Source organism: Hypanus sabinus, chromosome 2 (genome assembly GCF_030144855.1).
Source record: "Hypanus sabinus isolate sHypSab1 chromosome 2, sHypSab1.hap1, whole genome shotgun sequence".
NCBI lineage: Eukaryota > Metazoa > Chordata > Chondrichthyes > Myliobatiformes > Dasyatidae > Hypanus > Hypanus sabinus.
Genome location: NC_082707.1, coordinates 10,091,244 through 10,109,116, shown reverse-complemented (window position 1 = coordinate 10,109,116; position 17,873 = coordinate 10,091,244). Strand labels below are relative to the sequence as shown.

Below are 17,873 nucleotides of genomic sequence, written 5' to 3'. Positions count from 1 at the left end.
TGTCTCCCCTCTCGCTGTGAAATGGGGACACCGCTTTTTCCCTTATCAGGGAGAGAGTTAGAGCCTGGTTTGTCGAATACCAGTAGTCTTTGGGGTACTGCAAGTCTGTGTCTTTATTGATGCTTTGCTGCAAGCTGGAGTGAGTGCTGGGTGGAGGGCGCCGATGCTTTTTAGCCAGTGGAGGAGGGGGGATCGTTGCTTAGCTGCTGGGAGGGGGGAGCTGGGGGAGCTGGGGGGTTCTAACATTTAACTGTCATTCGTTCTTTGGGGCACTCTTGTTTTCTTGGGTGTTTGTGATTAAAAAGCATGTCAGGATGTATATTTTGCTGACATTAAATGTACCTTTGAAGCTTGGATAGGCACATGGGTGGGAACAGTATGGAGGGCTGTGGTCTGGATGCAGGTCAATGGGACTTGGCAGATTAATAGTTCGGCATGGAATAGGTGAGTCGTAGGGCTTGTTTCTGTGTGGCAGAGTTATGTGACTCTAGGAAAAAGATAGAGAGCTTAGTGACAACCTCTCCCTCAATGCCAGCCAAACAAAAGAGCTGATCACTGACTTCAGAAAGGATTGATGAACAGACTCCTGTTAACATCAATGATGCTGAGGGTGAGAGGGCTGAGAGTCTCCTGCTCCTAGGCGTGAACATCATCAGCAGACTGTCCTGGTCCAACCACCTTGTTATCACAACCAGAAAAGCTCACCGATGTCTCCACTTCCTCAGGAGGCTGAAGAAATTCACCAACGTCCCGTCAACTCTTACTGACATTCCTGTCTTCACTGACAACTGACACAACAGTGGCGTGCAGAAGCATCTCGGAACACACAATGCATCGAAGCTTGAAGTGGATGGGCTACAGCAGCAGAAGACCACGAACATGCACCCAGTGAGCGCTTTATAAGGTACAATGAAATGGCCACTGACAGTACACACTGGGGATATACACACACGTACCCAGACAGACATACACATGCACCGTATGCTAAGAGAGAACTGGGGTCACTGCCATAACTGAGCTCTGCTGAAACTACAAGACATTTCCACCGAAGAGTGAGCAGTCTTTACTCAGCATCAACGTCCCCTCAAATACTTTTGTAGAGCTGCGTGGACCAATCACTGTGCTGAGCAGGAAATTGTTACGCGGCCTGAGAACCGCTCAGCACCTTAACAAAACACATAAAAGAAAACCGCAGCTGCACGGGCGCATTTCAATGACGGTGTGGTGACACGTCAACACAGCTTAGAGGGAACCGTGAACTCCATCAATCTGATCAAGCCGCTGGAGAGGAAATGTACCAAGCAGAAAGAATACATAATTATTCGGCCCATCTAATCGGTGCTGAACTATTAATCTGCCTGGTCCCATTGACCTGCACCTGGACCATGGGCATCCATACGCCTCCCATCCATGTTCCTATCCAAATTTGTCTTAAATGTTGAAATCAAGCCCACATCCACTATTTGCTCTGGCAGCTCGTTCCACTCCCTCACCACCTTCGAAGTGAAGAAGTTGCCCCTCGTGTTCCCCTTAAATATTTCACCTTTCGCCCTTAACCCATGACCTCTAGATGGTGCTAACAAGAGAGATTCCAGAACTTCTACGATCAAAGTCTACACCCAAAATAGTAGTTACAATCATTCAATTTTCTGAATTCAGAATTCAAAATCCAACAACATTCTTAATAGAAACATAGAAAACCTAGAGCACAATACAGGCCCTTCGGCCCACAAAGTTGTGCTGAACATGTCCCTACCTTAGAAATTACCAGGCTTACCTATAGCCCTCTATTTTTCTAAGCTCCATGTACCTCTCCAAAAGTCTCTTAAAGACCCTATCTTATCCGCCTCCACCACCGTCACCGGCAGCCCATTCCACGCATTCACCACTCTCTGAGTAAAAAACTTACCCCTGACATCTCCTCTGTACCTACTCCCCGGCACCTTAAACCTGTACCATCTTTAGGCAACCATTTCAGCCCTGGGAGAAAGCCTCTGACTGACTCTCTTGGTTCCCAGGCTGAGGAAAAACACAAAATAAACGGAAGATCAATGTCTTAATGAGTTTCCTGTCAATTAGACCACAAGGCATAGGAGGAGAATAAGGCCATTTGGCCCATCAAGTCTGTTCCACCGTTCAATCTTGACTGACTTATTATCCCTTTCAGTCCCATTCCGCAAGAGCCTACCAAACTCCGCTTTAAATGTACCCAATGATTTGGCCTGCACAGCCATCTGTCGTAATGAATTCCACAGATTCACCACCCTCTGGCTAAAGAAATTGTTCCTTGTATCTGTTCTAAATGGAACAATGCTAGCACATCTTTTCTTAGCTAAGAAGCCCAAAACTGCTCCCGTTACTCCAAGCGCAGTCCGACCAATGCCTTTTAAAGCCTCAGCATTACAGCCTTGCTTTTATAGTCCTCTTGAAATGAACGCTAACATTGCATTTGTCTTCCTCACTGGCGATTCAGTCTGCAAGTTAACCTTCAGGGAATCCTGCATGAGGACTCCCAAGTGCCTCTGCACCTTTGATTTTGGAAGCTTCCCCTGTTTAGAAAACAGCCCACACCTTCATTCCTTCTACCGAAGTACATGACCATGCAATTCCCCGAACCATATTCCATCTGCCACTTCTTCACCCATTCTCCCAATCTAAGTCCTTCTGCAGATACCCTACCTCGTCAACACAACCTACCCCCACCTATCTCATATTGTTCGCAAGGCTGGCCAAAAAGCCATCAAATCCTTCATCCAAGTCATTGATACGCCACGAATGAGATAGATCACCTGCGGTTTCGTCCAGTCAGCTGCAGGTTCCTGGCTGAAGGGAGTGGTAACGAAGACTTTAACACTCACCGAGTTGTAGAGGATACCTTCGCCATTCATGGCCACATAGAGGCCAGACTTCACACCTTGTATTGCCACGACCCGCAGACCCACGGGAATCAGGTTGAACAGAGCTGGAGAAAGACAAAACCATTTAGAAATGGGGCAGCCAGCTATTCTTGGCATCTGATTCCAGATCCAAGATTGTTTAATGTCATTTCCAGTACACAATGTAAAGGAGAAGAAATAATTGTTACTCCAGATCCGATGCAGCATAAAAAAATAAGATAAAGATCACAATAATAAAAAAGACACAATAAATATAAATACATAAAATAGCTTATATACATAGATTGATTGTCTGTCCATAAACTGACACTAGGCACAGGAGTGTCTGTACATAAGGTGACTGATGGGAAATGATAAAGTAGTGGTGATTGGGGGTGTGGAGGGGTGGGTTAGAGGGTGGAGGTGCTGATCAGCCTTACTGCTCAAGTCTGGTGTTCCTGTCGTGGACGTTACGTAGCCTCCTCCGTGATGGGGGTGGGACAGAAAGTCCATGAGATGGATGGGTGTTATCTTTGCTGATGTTACTGGCCTTTTCTTGGTACAGTTCTGCATTTCTGTGCTTGATGGTGGGTATTATCAACACCACACTCTGAGGGTCACTGGCCTTTGCAGTGCAAGCGACCAAGGTTCAATTCCCACCATGTCTGTAAGGAGTTTGGACATTCTGTGACCACGCAGGTTTCCTCGGGGTGCTCCATTTGCATCAATGCCGAACAGTCTGATTGTGCTCGGCAGCCCGCAAGAGTCACTCTACTCCTCACACTGACACAGCATGCCCATGACTTACTAACTACAGCTCCGTACGTTTTTGGAATATGGGAGGAAACTGGAGCACCTGGAGAAAACCCATGTGGCCACGGGGAGAACATACAAACTCCAGCGTTCGTTTGTTTCACAGCAGTGGGAATTGAACCCCGTGACTGGTGATCGCTGGCACATTCTCAAGCTAAAGAATCACTTCATCATAAGCCCATCAGAGTTCCAGTGGCCACTTTATTATGTACACCCACAACATCTGCTCCAGCAGCCCATCCACTTCAAAGTTCAAGGGTTCTGCATTCAGAGATGCTGTTCTGCACTCCACTGTTGTAACATGTGGTTATTTGAGTTACTGTCACCTTCTCGTCAGCTTGAACCAGTCTGGCCATTCTCCTCTGACCTTACATTAACAAAGAACTTTCACGCACAGAACTGCCAGTCACTGGATGTTTCTTTGTTTTTCACACCATTCTCTGTAAATTCCAGATACTGTTGTGTGTGAAAATCCCAGGAGATCAGCAGTTTCTGAGATACTCAAACCACCCCATCTGGCACCAACAATCATTCCACAGTCAAAGTCACTTAGATCACATTTCTTCTTCATTCTGACATTTTATCTGAACAACAACTGAACCTCTTGACCATGTCTGCATGCTTTTATGCATTGAGTTGCTGCCACATGATTGGCTGATTAAATATTTGCATTAATGAGCAGGTGTCCAGGTGTATCTAATAAAGTGGCTGCTGAGTGTATATAGCACATAAAGTGACCACAAGGAACTTCAAAGCATTTCACTGCTAGTTAATTACTTTTGGACTGCAGCCAGGTCACAGAAACATTAACAGAAGATTCTTTAGATGCAGGAAATCCGGAGTAACACAGACAGACTGCTGGCTTCTTCCCCCTTCCTTTCCAGTCCTGTTGACGTGTGCTGGCCCAAAATATCGGCTCTTTATTCCTCTCTACAGATGCTATCTCATCTGCAGAGTTTCTTCAGCATTTTGCGTGTTGCTGATAGAAACATTAACTAATTTGGACACAACAAAAAAAGCAGTGACAGTTTTTGGTGACGTTAATTGGGTTGATGGATTCTGGCCGAGGACACTGGGGAGGATGCAGCTCCACTTTGACAGGATCTGTTCTGGGATCCTTGTTTTTGTGATGTCCATAAACAACTTGGATGAGTAAGTGGGCAAGTGAGTTAGTAAGCTTGCAGATGACACAAGGGTTTGTGGTGTTGTGGATAGCTTAGAAGGGTGTCTGACGTAGGTTACCATAGGATGCAGAGCTGGGCTGAGAAGTGGCAGGTGGACCTCAATCCAGAAAAGTGTGAAGTGATTCACTTTGGAAAGCTGAATTTGAAGGCAGAGTACAGGATTAAAGGCACAATTATTAGCAGTGTGGAGGAACAGAGGAATGTTGAGTTCCACATGAGTTGCTGCACAAGCTGATAGGGTAGTTACGAAGGCCCCTGAGGTGTTGGCTTTCGTTAATCGGGGGGATTGAGTTCAAGAGCTGCAAGGTAACGTTGCAGCTCTATAAAATGCTATTCTTAGCCAATGTAGTGGAAAAAGCCTGATGCATTTAGCCTATCAATATCCCTCATAATTTTATATACCTTCATTAAATCTCATCTCATTCTCCTGCACTCAGGGAATAAAGTCCTAGCTTATTCAATCTTTCTCTATAACCCAGGTCTTCAATTCAGACAGCATCTAAGGAGGGAAATACACAGTCCACATTTTAGACCAGATGAGGCCTTTCATTAGAGCTGATAGACAGCAAGAGGCGAAGAAGGGGAAGAGATCCAGGTCTTCGCTGAGGATTGTCACCTTGTTATGGTGGAGAAGCTTGTATGTTGCTGTGATTCCAAGAGCAATGCTGTCTGGAGCACAGTCACCTGGAGTTTAGCTCTTGGTTAGGTCACTCATGATGGTAAGGTCAAAGGGGAGGTTTTAGAAAAAGATCGATCCATAACCTCAGCAGTGGAGCTGGCGGATGTTGGTGACGCATCACAACGGCAGTGAAGGCGGAGGGAGGCTACAGCAGTGAAGGGCCCCCCAGTTGCCTGGCATTCCATGCCACTGGACCCTGGCCCCAATCTGATGAAGACCATGTGGTGGCTGCCCGTTCATCAGCCTCTCCACGTTAAACAAGGTCACACATAGGCACCCTCCATGAAGGAAATTCACTTAAACAGAATATGTGATCCTGGAAAGGGCTCTGTAGCTGCCAGAAGACCCACCACAGGTAGTGCATCATCCTCGACTCGAGTGATAGCCCTCATACTGGTGGATGCAGGGGCTGGGGAGTGACAGATGGGCTAAGGAGGGGAGAGTGGAAATGATGGAGGAGCACTGGGATGTGTTACGTAGAAGTGGCTGAAGATGATGAAGTCTGATAGGATGATGGAACATGAGTCAAGGGAGTGAAGTGGGGAAGAGTGTCTGGGCTTTGGGGAGGTGGAGAGGGTGGGTGTAGGGGGAAAGTGATAGGATAACGGTGGCCAGTGGAATCAGGAGGAGAGAGAAAAAAGTAGAGAGGGAGCAGTTAAAGATTTTTAAATTATTGTTATTTGCCACAAGAATATCAAACATACAGTGAAATGTGAGGTTTTGTGTCAATGACCAACGCAGTCCAAGGATGTGCTGGGGGCAGCCCACAAGTGGCCAAGCCTCCGGCGCCAACATTGCATTCCTACAGCTGACTAATGCTAACCCGTACATATCTCTGATGTGGCAGGAAACTGGGGCGCCCGAAGGAAATCCATGTGGTTCCAGGGAGAACGTACAAACTCCTTATAGGACAGCGGTGGGAATTGAAATCTGATCGGTGTTTGCTGGCACTGTAAAGCACTACCGTTAGCACTGCAGTTAGTAGAAGTTTGAGAATGTAACGTCATGCCACCAGTTTGGATATTGCTCAGGTGCAATATGGGGCGTTGTTCCTCTATTTCATTTGAGGTCATTAAGGATGCATTGAAAAAGGATTTAAGAACACTACAACACAGTAACACTTGGCCCACGATGTTGTGCCAACCTTGTAACCTACTCTAAGATCAGACTAATCCTCCCGCCCCAGGTAAACCTCCACCTTTCTATCGTCTGTGTGCCTATCTTAAACGTCCCTTATGTATGTGCCTCTACCACCATCCCATGAGTGTATTCCAAATACCCACCACTCTCTCTTTAAAGAAACATTCTCCCCACTTCTTCTTTGAACTTACCCCCTCTCATTTTAAATGCATGCCCTCTGGTTTTGGATATTTCAACCTTAGATACTGTCTGTCTACTGTATGCCTCTTATAAAACCCCATCAGAATTGGGTTTAAAATAGCACTACCACATGCCATCAATTTGCTGTGTTGTGGCAGCAGTATGGTGCAATACACAATTTTACAAAACTATACATTACTCTAATATAAAAATTTGAATTAAGTAAGTAGTGCAAGAGAGAGGGAAAAAAGTATGAGGTAGATAACGCTCCCTCTCATTGCTTTTTACAGCTGCGTGGATCAACCATGGCTGAGCAGGAAATTTTTACACAGCCTGAACACTATGGTATTTTAAACGTAGTTTTTGGAATATGCATACTATGAATATTTAGAATGAAAATGGAAAAATCACATTCTTGTGATTTTATTTATTAATTGAAAGGTATAATGAAATACAGCAAAGAAAATCTTTCACATTCTGTAAACTTTTTCTCATCTGTCTATTCCAGTTGTGCAGGCTATGTGCGCGGGAGCATTTCAGTTATCGCGTGGCCGCGCACCCACGCAGCCGAGGGAACAGTGAAAATAGTGTATGCTGGTTCATTGTCCAGTCTGATCTCCCCTCAACCTCTGCTGCTCTACAGAAAACAACCCGAGTTTGTCCAACCTCTCATTACAACACATGCCTTCGTATTAGATATTCATTCTGGGTCAACTGATTTCTAAAATAAGTACAAGCATGCTGCCATCAATTGAACAATTTTGGATTCTCACACAAGTTTCTGGCAAAGGCACAAACAGTTTTTATGCTAGTTAAATTTCTCCCAACTCCAATTAAATTTGGGGTCATGACAACGAAGCAGGAACAGCTGGAGTCCCAAACATCCTGGGGAAAGCTGCTGGCATTGACACTTGGCAAATCGCATCCCATAGATCTGCACGAGTATAAGGTTGGCCGGCCTGTTCGAGAAGATAAGTGGCATTAAATCTGTTGTCACGGCACAATCTTATCAGTGCTGGCCAGACACATAGAGAGTGGAAGTGAAAACTGCCTTCCAGCCTTTTAATTGCATCCGTAATTAATGATGGGGTTCCTGTACCACTTGGAGCGCTAATCTAATTATACGCCATTCACTTTCAAACAAAGCGGATGGTTACCGCCTCCTGTCCTTTCTCAGCACAATCAGAACATACCACCACTGGGCAAAATTGCAAATTAACTCATTAGCACAGTTTGGAATTGCTGCATAAATTTGCCTGTTTAATGAGGTGGGGATTTGTGGATCTTTTATAGAGCAGCAAACTACTCTTTAATAAGGAACTGGCAAAGTCTGCAGTCTAAGAACAGATGACTATTAATCTGCTTAAATACACTCAGTCGCCACTTCAGGTATCTCCTTCACATAACAGAGTGGCCACAGAATGAATGGAAGCTCGTGGCCTTCTGCAGAAGCTCATCCACTTCAAGGTTCAACATGGAGAGATACTTTTCTGCTGGTCACTGTTAACCACCACAATGTCTGGTTATTTCAGTTACTGTCACCGTGAACCAGTCTGGCCATTCTCCTCTGACCTCCCTTTATAACAAGGTCTTTTACATAAGATCATCAGGCCATTTGCCAACTGAGTCTGCTCCGCCGTTCAATCATGGCTGATTCATTTTTCCCTTCCTCAGACCCATTCCCTGGCTTCCTCCATGTAACATTTGATGCTGTGTCCAATCAAGACCTATGAAGCTCTGCCTTAAGTACACCCATCGACTGGGCCTCCGGAGTTGCCTGTGGTAATAAGTTCCACAGATTTACCATCTTCTGGCTAAAGAAATTTCTCTGCATTTCTGTTTTATATGGACATCACTCTATCTTGAGGCTGTGTCCTCTTGTCTAGACTCCACCATCATGGGAAATATTCTTTCCACATCTACTCTGTCTATGCCTTTCAACATTTGAAAGGTTTCAATGAGATCCCTCCTCATCCTTCTAAATTCCAGCGAGTACAGACGCAGAGCCATTAAATGTTCCTCGTATGATAACCCTTTCATTCCTGGAATCATCCTTGTGAACCTCCTCTGAACCCTCTCCAAAGCCAGCACATCTTTTTTTAGCCGTGAAGCCCAGAATTGCTCACAATACTCAAGGTGAGGCCTCACCAGTGCCTTTGAAAGCATTAGCATCACATCCCTGCTCTTGTATTCTAGTCCTCTTGAAATGAATGCTAACATTGCATTTGCCTTCCTCACCACTGACTTTACCTGCAAGTTAACATTCAGGGTGTTCTGCACAAGGACTCCCAAGCCACTCCGCATCTCAGATTTTTGGATTTTCTCCCTGTTTAGAAAATAATCTGCACATTCATTTCTGCTACCGATGTGCATCACAATGCATTTTCCAACATTGTATTTCATTCGCCACTTTCTTGCCCATTCTCCTAATCTGTCTAAGTCCTTCTGCAGACTACCTTTTTCCTGGACACTACCTGCCCCTCCACCAATCTTTGTATCATCTGCAAACTTGGCAACAAAGCCACCTATTCCATCATTGAAATCATTGATATACAACATTGAAAAGAAGTGGTCCCAACAATGACCCCTGGGAAACGCCACTAGTCACTGGCAGCCAATTCAATTTTCACCCACAGAACTGCCACCCACTGGATGTTTTTTTTTGCTTTTCACACCATTCTCTGTAAACTCGTGAGGCTGTTGTACAAGAAAGGAGATCAATAATTCATGAAATACTCAAACCACCCCATCTGGCACCAACAATTCAACAAAGTCACCTAGATCACATTTCTTCTCCATTCTGACATTTGGTCTGAACAACAACTGAACCTCTTGACCATGTCTGCGTGCTTTTTACGCACTGTTGCTACCACGTGATTGTCTGATTAGATATCTGCATTAACAAGCAGGTGTACAGGTGTTCCTAATAAAATACCACCGCGTGTACAAGATATCAATTAGACTGAAAGAGTGTACAGAAAATTTACAAGGATGTTGCTGAGTTATAGACCTGAGTTATAGAGAGAGGTTGAATGTGTTTGGACTGCATTCCCTCGAGCATAGGAGAATGAGGGGAGATTTGTTAGAGGTATATGATACAAAGAGGATATAATACCATAGGATATAGGTGCAGAATTAGGCCATTCCCAGTCCATTGAGTCTGCTCACCCATTCCATCATGGCTGATTTATTACCCCTCTCAATCCCATTCTCCTTCCTTCTCCCCATAATCTTTGACACACTGAGTAATCATGAAACCTATCAACCTCCACTTTAAATATATCCAATGACTTGGCCTCCACAGCTGTCTATGGCAATAAATTCCACAGATTCACTAGGCTCTGAATTAAAAAGTTCTTGCTCATCTCTGTTTTAAGTGGATGTCCCTCTAATCTGAGGCTGTGGCATCTGGTCCTAGACTCTTCCACTGTAGGAAATGTCCTCTCCACATCCATCTCTCTCTATGCCTTTCGATATTTGATGGGTTTCAATAAGACCCCCCCCCCCAAACTTCTAAACTCCAGTGAGTACAGGCCCAGAGCAATCAAACACTCCCCATACATTAACCCTTTCATTCCCAGAATCATTCTTGTTAACCTCCTCTGGATCTTTCCAATGCCAGATAAGGGGCCCAAAACTGTTCACAATACACCAAGTATGATTTAACTAGTGCTTCCTAAACCCTGAGCATTACATGCTTGCTTTTATATTCCAGCCCTCATGAAACAAATGCTATCATTGCACTTTCCCCCCTCACCACCGACTCACCCTGCAAGTTAACCTTCAGGGAATCCTGCACAAGGACTCCCAAGACCCTTAGCGCATCTGATTTTTTTGAATTTTCTCCCCGTTTAGAAAATAGTCTCTGCCTCTACTCCTTCTAACAAAGTGCAAGACCTTACATTTCCCTACACTATATTCCACCTGACACTTCTTTGCCCATTCTGCAAATCTGTCTAATCCCTTCTGCAGACTCCCTGTTTCCTCGATACTACCTGCCCCTCCCTCCACCTACTTTGGTATCATCTGCAAACTTGGCCACAAAGCCATCAATATTATCATCCAAATCATTACATGTAACATGAAAAGAATTGGTCCCAATACTGACCCGTGCAGAACACCACAAGTCAGCAGCAGCCAACCAGAATGTTATACCCACTATTTCCCTCCTGCCAGTGAGCTAACCTACCATCCATACCAGTATCTTTCCTGTAATACAACGTGCTCTCAACTCGTTAAGCCACTTCACATGAGGCACCTTGTCAAAGGCCTTCTGAAAATCCAAATAAACAACCTTCTTCGGCTATCCAGCTTGTTCTTTCCTCAAAGAATACCAGCAGATCTGTCAGGCAAGATTTTTCGCTTGACTGCACCTTGGGTGTAACGATCTGCCTGTACATCCTATCAATCAACCCCTCAGCCTCCCGAACACACAGTGGAAGTGGTGGACACCGGTTTGATTTCAACACTTAAGAGGGATTTGGATGGGAACATAGATGGGAGGCGTAGGGAGGGCTATGGTCCGGGTGCAGGCTGATGGGACTAGGCAGAATAATAGTTCAGCATGCACTAGATGGTCGAATTCACCACTTCTGCTGGCAGCTCAGTCCACCCTCTGAGTGATTACGTTCCTCCTCATAGTCCCCTTAAATATTTCAACTTTCACCCATAACCTATGACCTCTAGTGCTTGTCCCCACCCAACCCTCAAGGGAGAAGCTTGCATTTACCCTATCGTTTCCTCGTTCATTGTGTTCTGTCGTATGACGTGGATGATCGTGCTCTTTCCAAGACCATAATAGTTCTTGGCAAATTCTTCTACGGATGTGGTTTGCCATTTTCTGCTTCATGGCAGTGTCTTTATAGGATGGATGACCCCAGAAATTACCAGTGCTCTTCAGAGATCATCTGCCTGCCAGCCTAAATTATCTGTATCCCTCATAGATTCGTTTGGATGGCACGATATCGTAGTGGTTGGCATTACTCAATTAAAGCGCCAGTCAGCTGAGTTCCGTTCCGCTGCTGTCTGTAAAGTCTTTGTACACTCCACACTGTGCCTGTGTGTGTTTCCTCCAGTTGCTCTAGTTTCCTCCCAAATTCCAGATGTAGGGATTCGAATTATTGAGTTTTGGGCATGCTACATTGGCGCCAGAATTTAGCCCCCAACATATCCTTGGACAGTGTTGGTCACTGACAAGAACAACACCATTTCACTCGATGTTTCCATGTACCGTAGGTGTGGCAAATGAAACTAGTCCCTTCCTAAAACTTTTCTTTTTACATTGCTATGGCACCAGAATGTTCAGTCGCAGCTTGAAGAGCACAGTATGAATCCCTGTACACTGACAGCAGCACTGCTGTTGTGCTGAAAGGTGCGTGGGCGTTTCTGTCTCAACTCCGGCGCAGGCGTGTCTTCATGATCGGAGGAGTGCAAGCAATCACACTCTCCTGGGAGAAGGATTCCGAAAAACTGCTAAAGCTGTCTGCAACACGGCGGGGTGGGGGAGGGGGGAACCCCGTACTCGTTACAAGTACAAAACCAGACAGCAAACCTGCTGGCAACTAAAGTTTCACCCTGTGTTGCGCCTCGCCTGAGAAATAATTGCTGCCCCTTGAAACAGCCTCGTTCCCAGTCCATGAACTCCCTGCCACCACCCAGGTCACATCTCATACGAGCTCCCACAGTGTTAGTTTTCTTGTGGACTTGCCTCATAAATGCAATTGCTTTTTGATTAATTTATTTGTGGCAATATTACTTTATGTGTTGTATGTAAGTTATATTTATGGTGGTGTGCACCTTGGTCCAGAGAAACGTTGTTTCATTTGGAGGTATATATGTGTACTTTTGAATGACAATAAAGGTGAACTAGTTCTGGCAGAGTTGTCCATCTCTGTAAGGGCAACAAAGCCATCAGCAGGGCAATTTGGTATACCAGTTTATTATTGTCACCTGTCTCAAATAGGAGCATGTAAAATGGAGGGCCATAAGACTATAATGTTGTAAAGTGTATGGTCATGCACTTTGGTGGAAGAAATAAATGGGCAGACTATTATTTAGATGGGGAGAGAATTCAAAACGCAGAGATGCAAAGGGACTTGGGAGTCCTTGTGCAGGATACCCTGAAGGTTAACCTCCAAGTTGAGTTGGTGGTGAAGAAGGCAAATGCAATGTTGGCATTCAGTTCTAGAGGTATGGAATATAAGAGCAGGGATGTGATGTTGAGGCTCTATAAGGCACTCGTGAGACCACACTTGGAATACTGAGTGCAGTTTTGGGTTCCTTGGAAAGGATATACTGACGTTGGAGAGCGTTCAGAGAAGATTCACGAGAATGATTCCAGGAGTGAAAGGGTTACCATATGAGGAACGTCTGGCAGCTCTTGGGCTGTATTCCCTGGAGTTCAAGAACATGAGGGATGATCTCATAGAAACATTCCAAATGTTAAAAGGCCTGAACAGATTAGATATGGCAAAGTTATTTCCCATGGTAGGGGAGTCTCGGATAAGAGATCACACCTTCAGGATTGAAGGACGTCCATTTAGAATAGATGCAGAGAAATTACTTTAGTCAGAGGATGGTAAATCTGTGGAATTTGTTGCCAGGAGCAGCTGTGGAGGCCAAGCCACAGGGTGCATTTAAGGCAGAGATAGATAGGTTCTTGATTAGCCAGGGCATCATGGGGTATGGAGAGAAGGCAGGGGAGTGGGGATGGCTGGAAGAATTGGATCAGCCCATGATTGAATGGTGGAGCAGACTTGATGGGCCAAATGGCCTACTTCTGCTCCTATATCTTATGATCATATAAAATACGGAGGTAGAATTAGGCCCATTGAGTCTGCTCTGCATTTCATTATGACTGATCCATTTTTCCTCTCAGCTCCAATCTCCTGCCTTTACCCCATATCCCTTCATGCCCTGACCAATCAAGAATCTATCAACGTCTGTCTTAAATATACCCAAAGACTTGGCCTCCACACCCTGTGGCAATGAATTCCACAGATTCATCACTTCTCATCCCCAGTTCAAAAGGACGCTCCTCTGTTCTGAGGCTGTGTCCTCTAGTTTTAGACTCCCACACCACAGGAAACATCCTCCAATGTAGAAGGGAAGGATTAGACTGATCTTAAAGTAGGTTGCAAGTTTGGAGCAACATCATGGGCTGTGCTGTATTGCTCTACGTTCTGTGTACTGAGGTCCAGTGACAAACCATTCACACAAATCATTTCAATACAACAGTGTAGTACGAGGGAAACCAGTAACAGAATGCAGAATCAAGGGTTACAGCTATAGAGGAAGTGCAGTGCAGGCTGACATTTACATGTAAGATCCCGATGAGGTAGATTGTGATATTAAGAATCCATTCTTATTTTACTAGGAAGCCGTTCAATAGTGGGTAGAGGCTGCTTTACTGAGGCGGTGGGAAATGTAGACGGAGTGTAGACGATGGTAAATGCAACAACAATGTAATTAGCTTGTCTCTACCAATTATGCCACACCACCTCCCTCCCCCACCTGACTGGCTGCCAATCACCTGGATCCACCTATCATCTGCTTACCCCTTCTCCACACCTCTTTATACAACTATCTCCCCTTTACCCTCTCGGTCCCAAAGAAAGGTCTCAACGCAAAACATCAACTGCACCTTTGCCTCGACAGATGCTGTCTGACCTGCTGAGTCCTCCAGGATTTTTGTGCATGTTGCTCTGGATTTTCATCATCTGCAGAATCTCTTGAGTGTCTGAGAGGCCCTTTCATCGTTCAGGCCTACTCTAACGCTGGAGTCTTGACTTTACACTAACTCTCACTAATCAATATTTTGTTCAACTCATATTCCCTAAAGATTCCACCAGCCATCGGGGTGACAGCCCTGATAAAGATGATTATGAATAAAGATTATTAAGGGATTGGACAAGATAGAGGCAGAAAATATGTTCCAGATGCTGGGAGAGTCCAGTACCAGAGGGCATGGTTTGAGAATAAGGGGTAGGTCATTTAGGACAGAGTTAAGGAAAAACTTCTTCTCCCAGAGAGTTGTGGGGGTCTGGAAGGCAGTGGAGGCCAATTCTCTGGATGCTTTCAAGAAGGAGCTACATAGGTATCTTATGGATAGGGGACAAGGCAGGAACTGGGTATTGATAGTAGATGATCAGCCATGATCTCAGAATGACGGTGCAGGCTCGAAAGGCCAAATGGTCTACTTCTGCACCTATTGTCTGTTGACAGCGTCGTGGTTGATACAGCCAGTATCCCAGGTTCGGTTCTGACCATGGGCTCTGCCTGGGTTGAGTTTCCACATTCTCCCTCTGACCGCCTGGGTTATTTCAGTGCACTCTGATTTGCTCTCACATCTCAAAGCCATCCAGTACAGTAAATTAATTGGCTATTATAGATTTGGGGTGTCAGGGTGGAGATATGTCTCTACCAAAGGAGGTGTAAGGTGCTCCATTAACCTGCAGGTCACCCTTGGGCAAGTTGTAGCACCTGCTTCACCCCTGATCAGGGTCATGTGAAGCCATGGGAGCAGGTGGTGGGTGTTTGTATGAACAGCCGGTGCACATCACAAGCCCTGGTTATGTGACCACTGACGCCATGCAGACAATCTCTGATAACGGCTGGGTCACCCGTCTTGTAAAGACACTGTCCAGAAGAAGACAATGGCAAACCACTTCTGTAGAACAATTTGCCAAGAACAACCATGGTCACAAGACCATGATGAACAACATCATATGACATTTCATATAATGATGATGATGACTAAAGATTGAATGCACATTAGGGTCAGAATTTGGGGAGGGGTGTAGTTAAGACCATAAGACTACAAGACATAGGAGCAGAATTAGGCTCATGTATACAGATTGATTGTATGTGCATAAAGTGACACCAGGCACAGGAGTGTCTGTACATAAGGTGACTGACAGGAGATGATAAAGTAGTGGTGATTGGGGGTGTGGAGGGGCGGGTTCGTGGGTGGGGTTGTTGATCAGCCTCACTGCTTGGAAAGTAACTGCTTTTGAGTCTGGTGGTCCTGACGTGGCTGCTACATAGCCTCCCCCCTGATGGGAGTGCAGCCAACAGTTCTGTCTCCCCTGTCCTTTGATGCCCTTAATAATCAAGAACCTATCAACCTCAGCTTTAAATATTCCCACTGACGGCCTCCACAGCTGTCTATGGCAAAGAATCACCCCCTCTGGCTGAAAAAAATTCCTCCTCATCTCTGTTCTAACTGAATGTCCCTCTATTATGAGGCTGTGCCCTCTGATCCTGGACTCCCCCAGTGTAGGAAACATGTCCACTCTGTCTAACCCTTACAATATTCAAACATTCCTCTCCAATGCCAGCACATCCTTTCTTAGATACGGGGCTCAAAACATAAAATGACAGGGTTAATATAGGACTGTTGAAAAGGGTCAGTGCAGTCTCAGTCGGCCAAGTGGAGGAGCTGTGCACCTCCAGGGGGACATCTTACAAAAAGAATGCTTTGTATTGGCAGAGACGGAAGACTGCAGCACCAGCAGTGAGGACCAAGAAGCTATGGACAAGGGGAGCACAGGAGCGCCTACAGGACTGTTTTGAATTGGTGGACTGGACTGTACTCAGGGATTCATCTTTGAATCTGGATGGGTATACTGTAGCTGTTAACGACTTCATTAAAACCCGTGTGGATGAGTGTGTGCCTACGAAAACTTACTGTACATTCCCAAACCAAAAGCCATGGATAAACCAGGAGGTCCGTCATCTGCAGAAGGCTAGGTCTGTGGCATTTAAGTCTGGTGACCAGGTCTGTACAGGAAAGCCAGGTATGACTTGCAGCGGGCAATTTCAAAAATGAAGAGACCATAAGACATAGGAACAGAATTAGGCCACCTGGCCCATCGAGACTGCTTCGCCATTCAGTCATGGCTGATCTTTTTTTTCTCTTCCTCGACCCCAGTTCCCAGCCATCTCCCCATAACCTTTGATGCTGTGTCCAATCAAGAACCTATCAATCTCTGTCTTAAATACACCCAATGTTCTGGTCTCCACAGCTGCACGTGGCAACAAATTCCACAAATTCACCACCCTTTGGCTAAAGAAATTTCCCCATATCTCTGTTTTGAAACGGTGCCCCTCTATCCTGAGGCTGTGCCCTCTTGTCCTAGACTCCCCCACCATGGGAAACATCCTTTCCACATCTGCTGTCTTGGCCTTCCAACTTTTGAAAGGTTTCAACAAGATTCCCCCTCATCCTTCTGAATTCCAGCGTGTACAGACCCAGAGCCATCAAATGTTCCTCGTATGATAATCCTTTCATTCCTGGAATCATCCTTGTGAACCTCCTCTGGACCCTCTCCAATGCCAGCACAGCTTTTCTTAGACAAGGGACCCTAAACCATTCACAATACTCAAGGTAAGGCCTCACCAATTCTGAGTGAAGTTAGAGGCAACACTGGATGCACCTCAGCTCCGGCAGGGTCTGCAGGACATTACTTCCTACAAAGCAAAACCGAATAGCAGGAACGGCAGCGGCACTTCACTACCAGATGAGCTCAATGCCTTCTATGCTCGCTTTGAAAGGGAGAATATAACGACAGCTGTGAAGATCCCTGCTGCACCCAGTGACCCTGTGACCTCTGTCTTGGACACCGATATCGGGTTGTCTTTAAGGAGGGTGAACCCTCACAAGGTGGAAGGCCCCGATGGAGAACCTAGTAAGGCTCTGAAAAATTGTGCCAACCAAGAGGTGGGAGTATTGAAGGACGTTTTCAACGGTCGGAAGTTCCATTCTGCTTTAAAAGGGCATCAATTATATCAGATGTGTAATGTGACCAGTAGCACTCACATCTACTGTGATGAAATGCTTTGAGAGGTTGGTCATGGCTAGAAACAACTCCTGCCTCGTCGAGAACCTGGATCCACTGAAGTTTGCCTATCGCCACAATAGGTCTATGGCAGATGCAATCTCAATGGCTCTTCACATGGTCTTAAAACACCTGGACAATACAAACACCTGTGTCGGCATGC

General features: G+C 45.5%; 1 protein-coding gene across 2 annotated transcripts in view; it reads right to left on the bottom strand.

Moving 5' to 3' along the window:
- Positions 1–17,873, bottom strand: part of fgf12a (fibroblast growth factor 12a) — a 168,485-nt gene that overhangs the window by 92,635 nt on the left and 57,977 nt on the right. For both annotated transcript variants that reach the window (XM_059991971.1, XM_059991979.1), the window contains exon 3: positions 2,859–2,962. In XM_059991971.1, the coding sequence (XP_059847954.1) occupies positions 2,859–2,962 (104 nt within the window). The remainder of the gene's footprint in view (positions 1–2,858; positions 2,963–17,873) is intronic.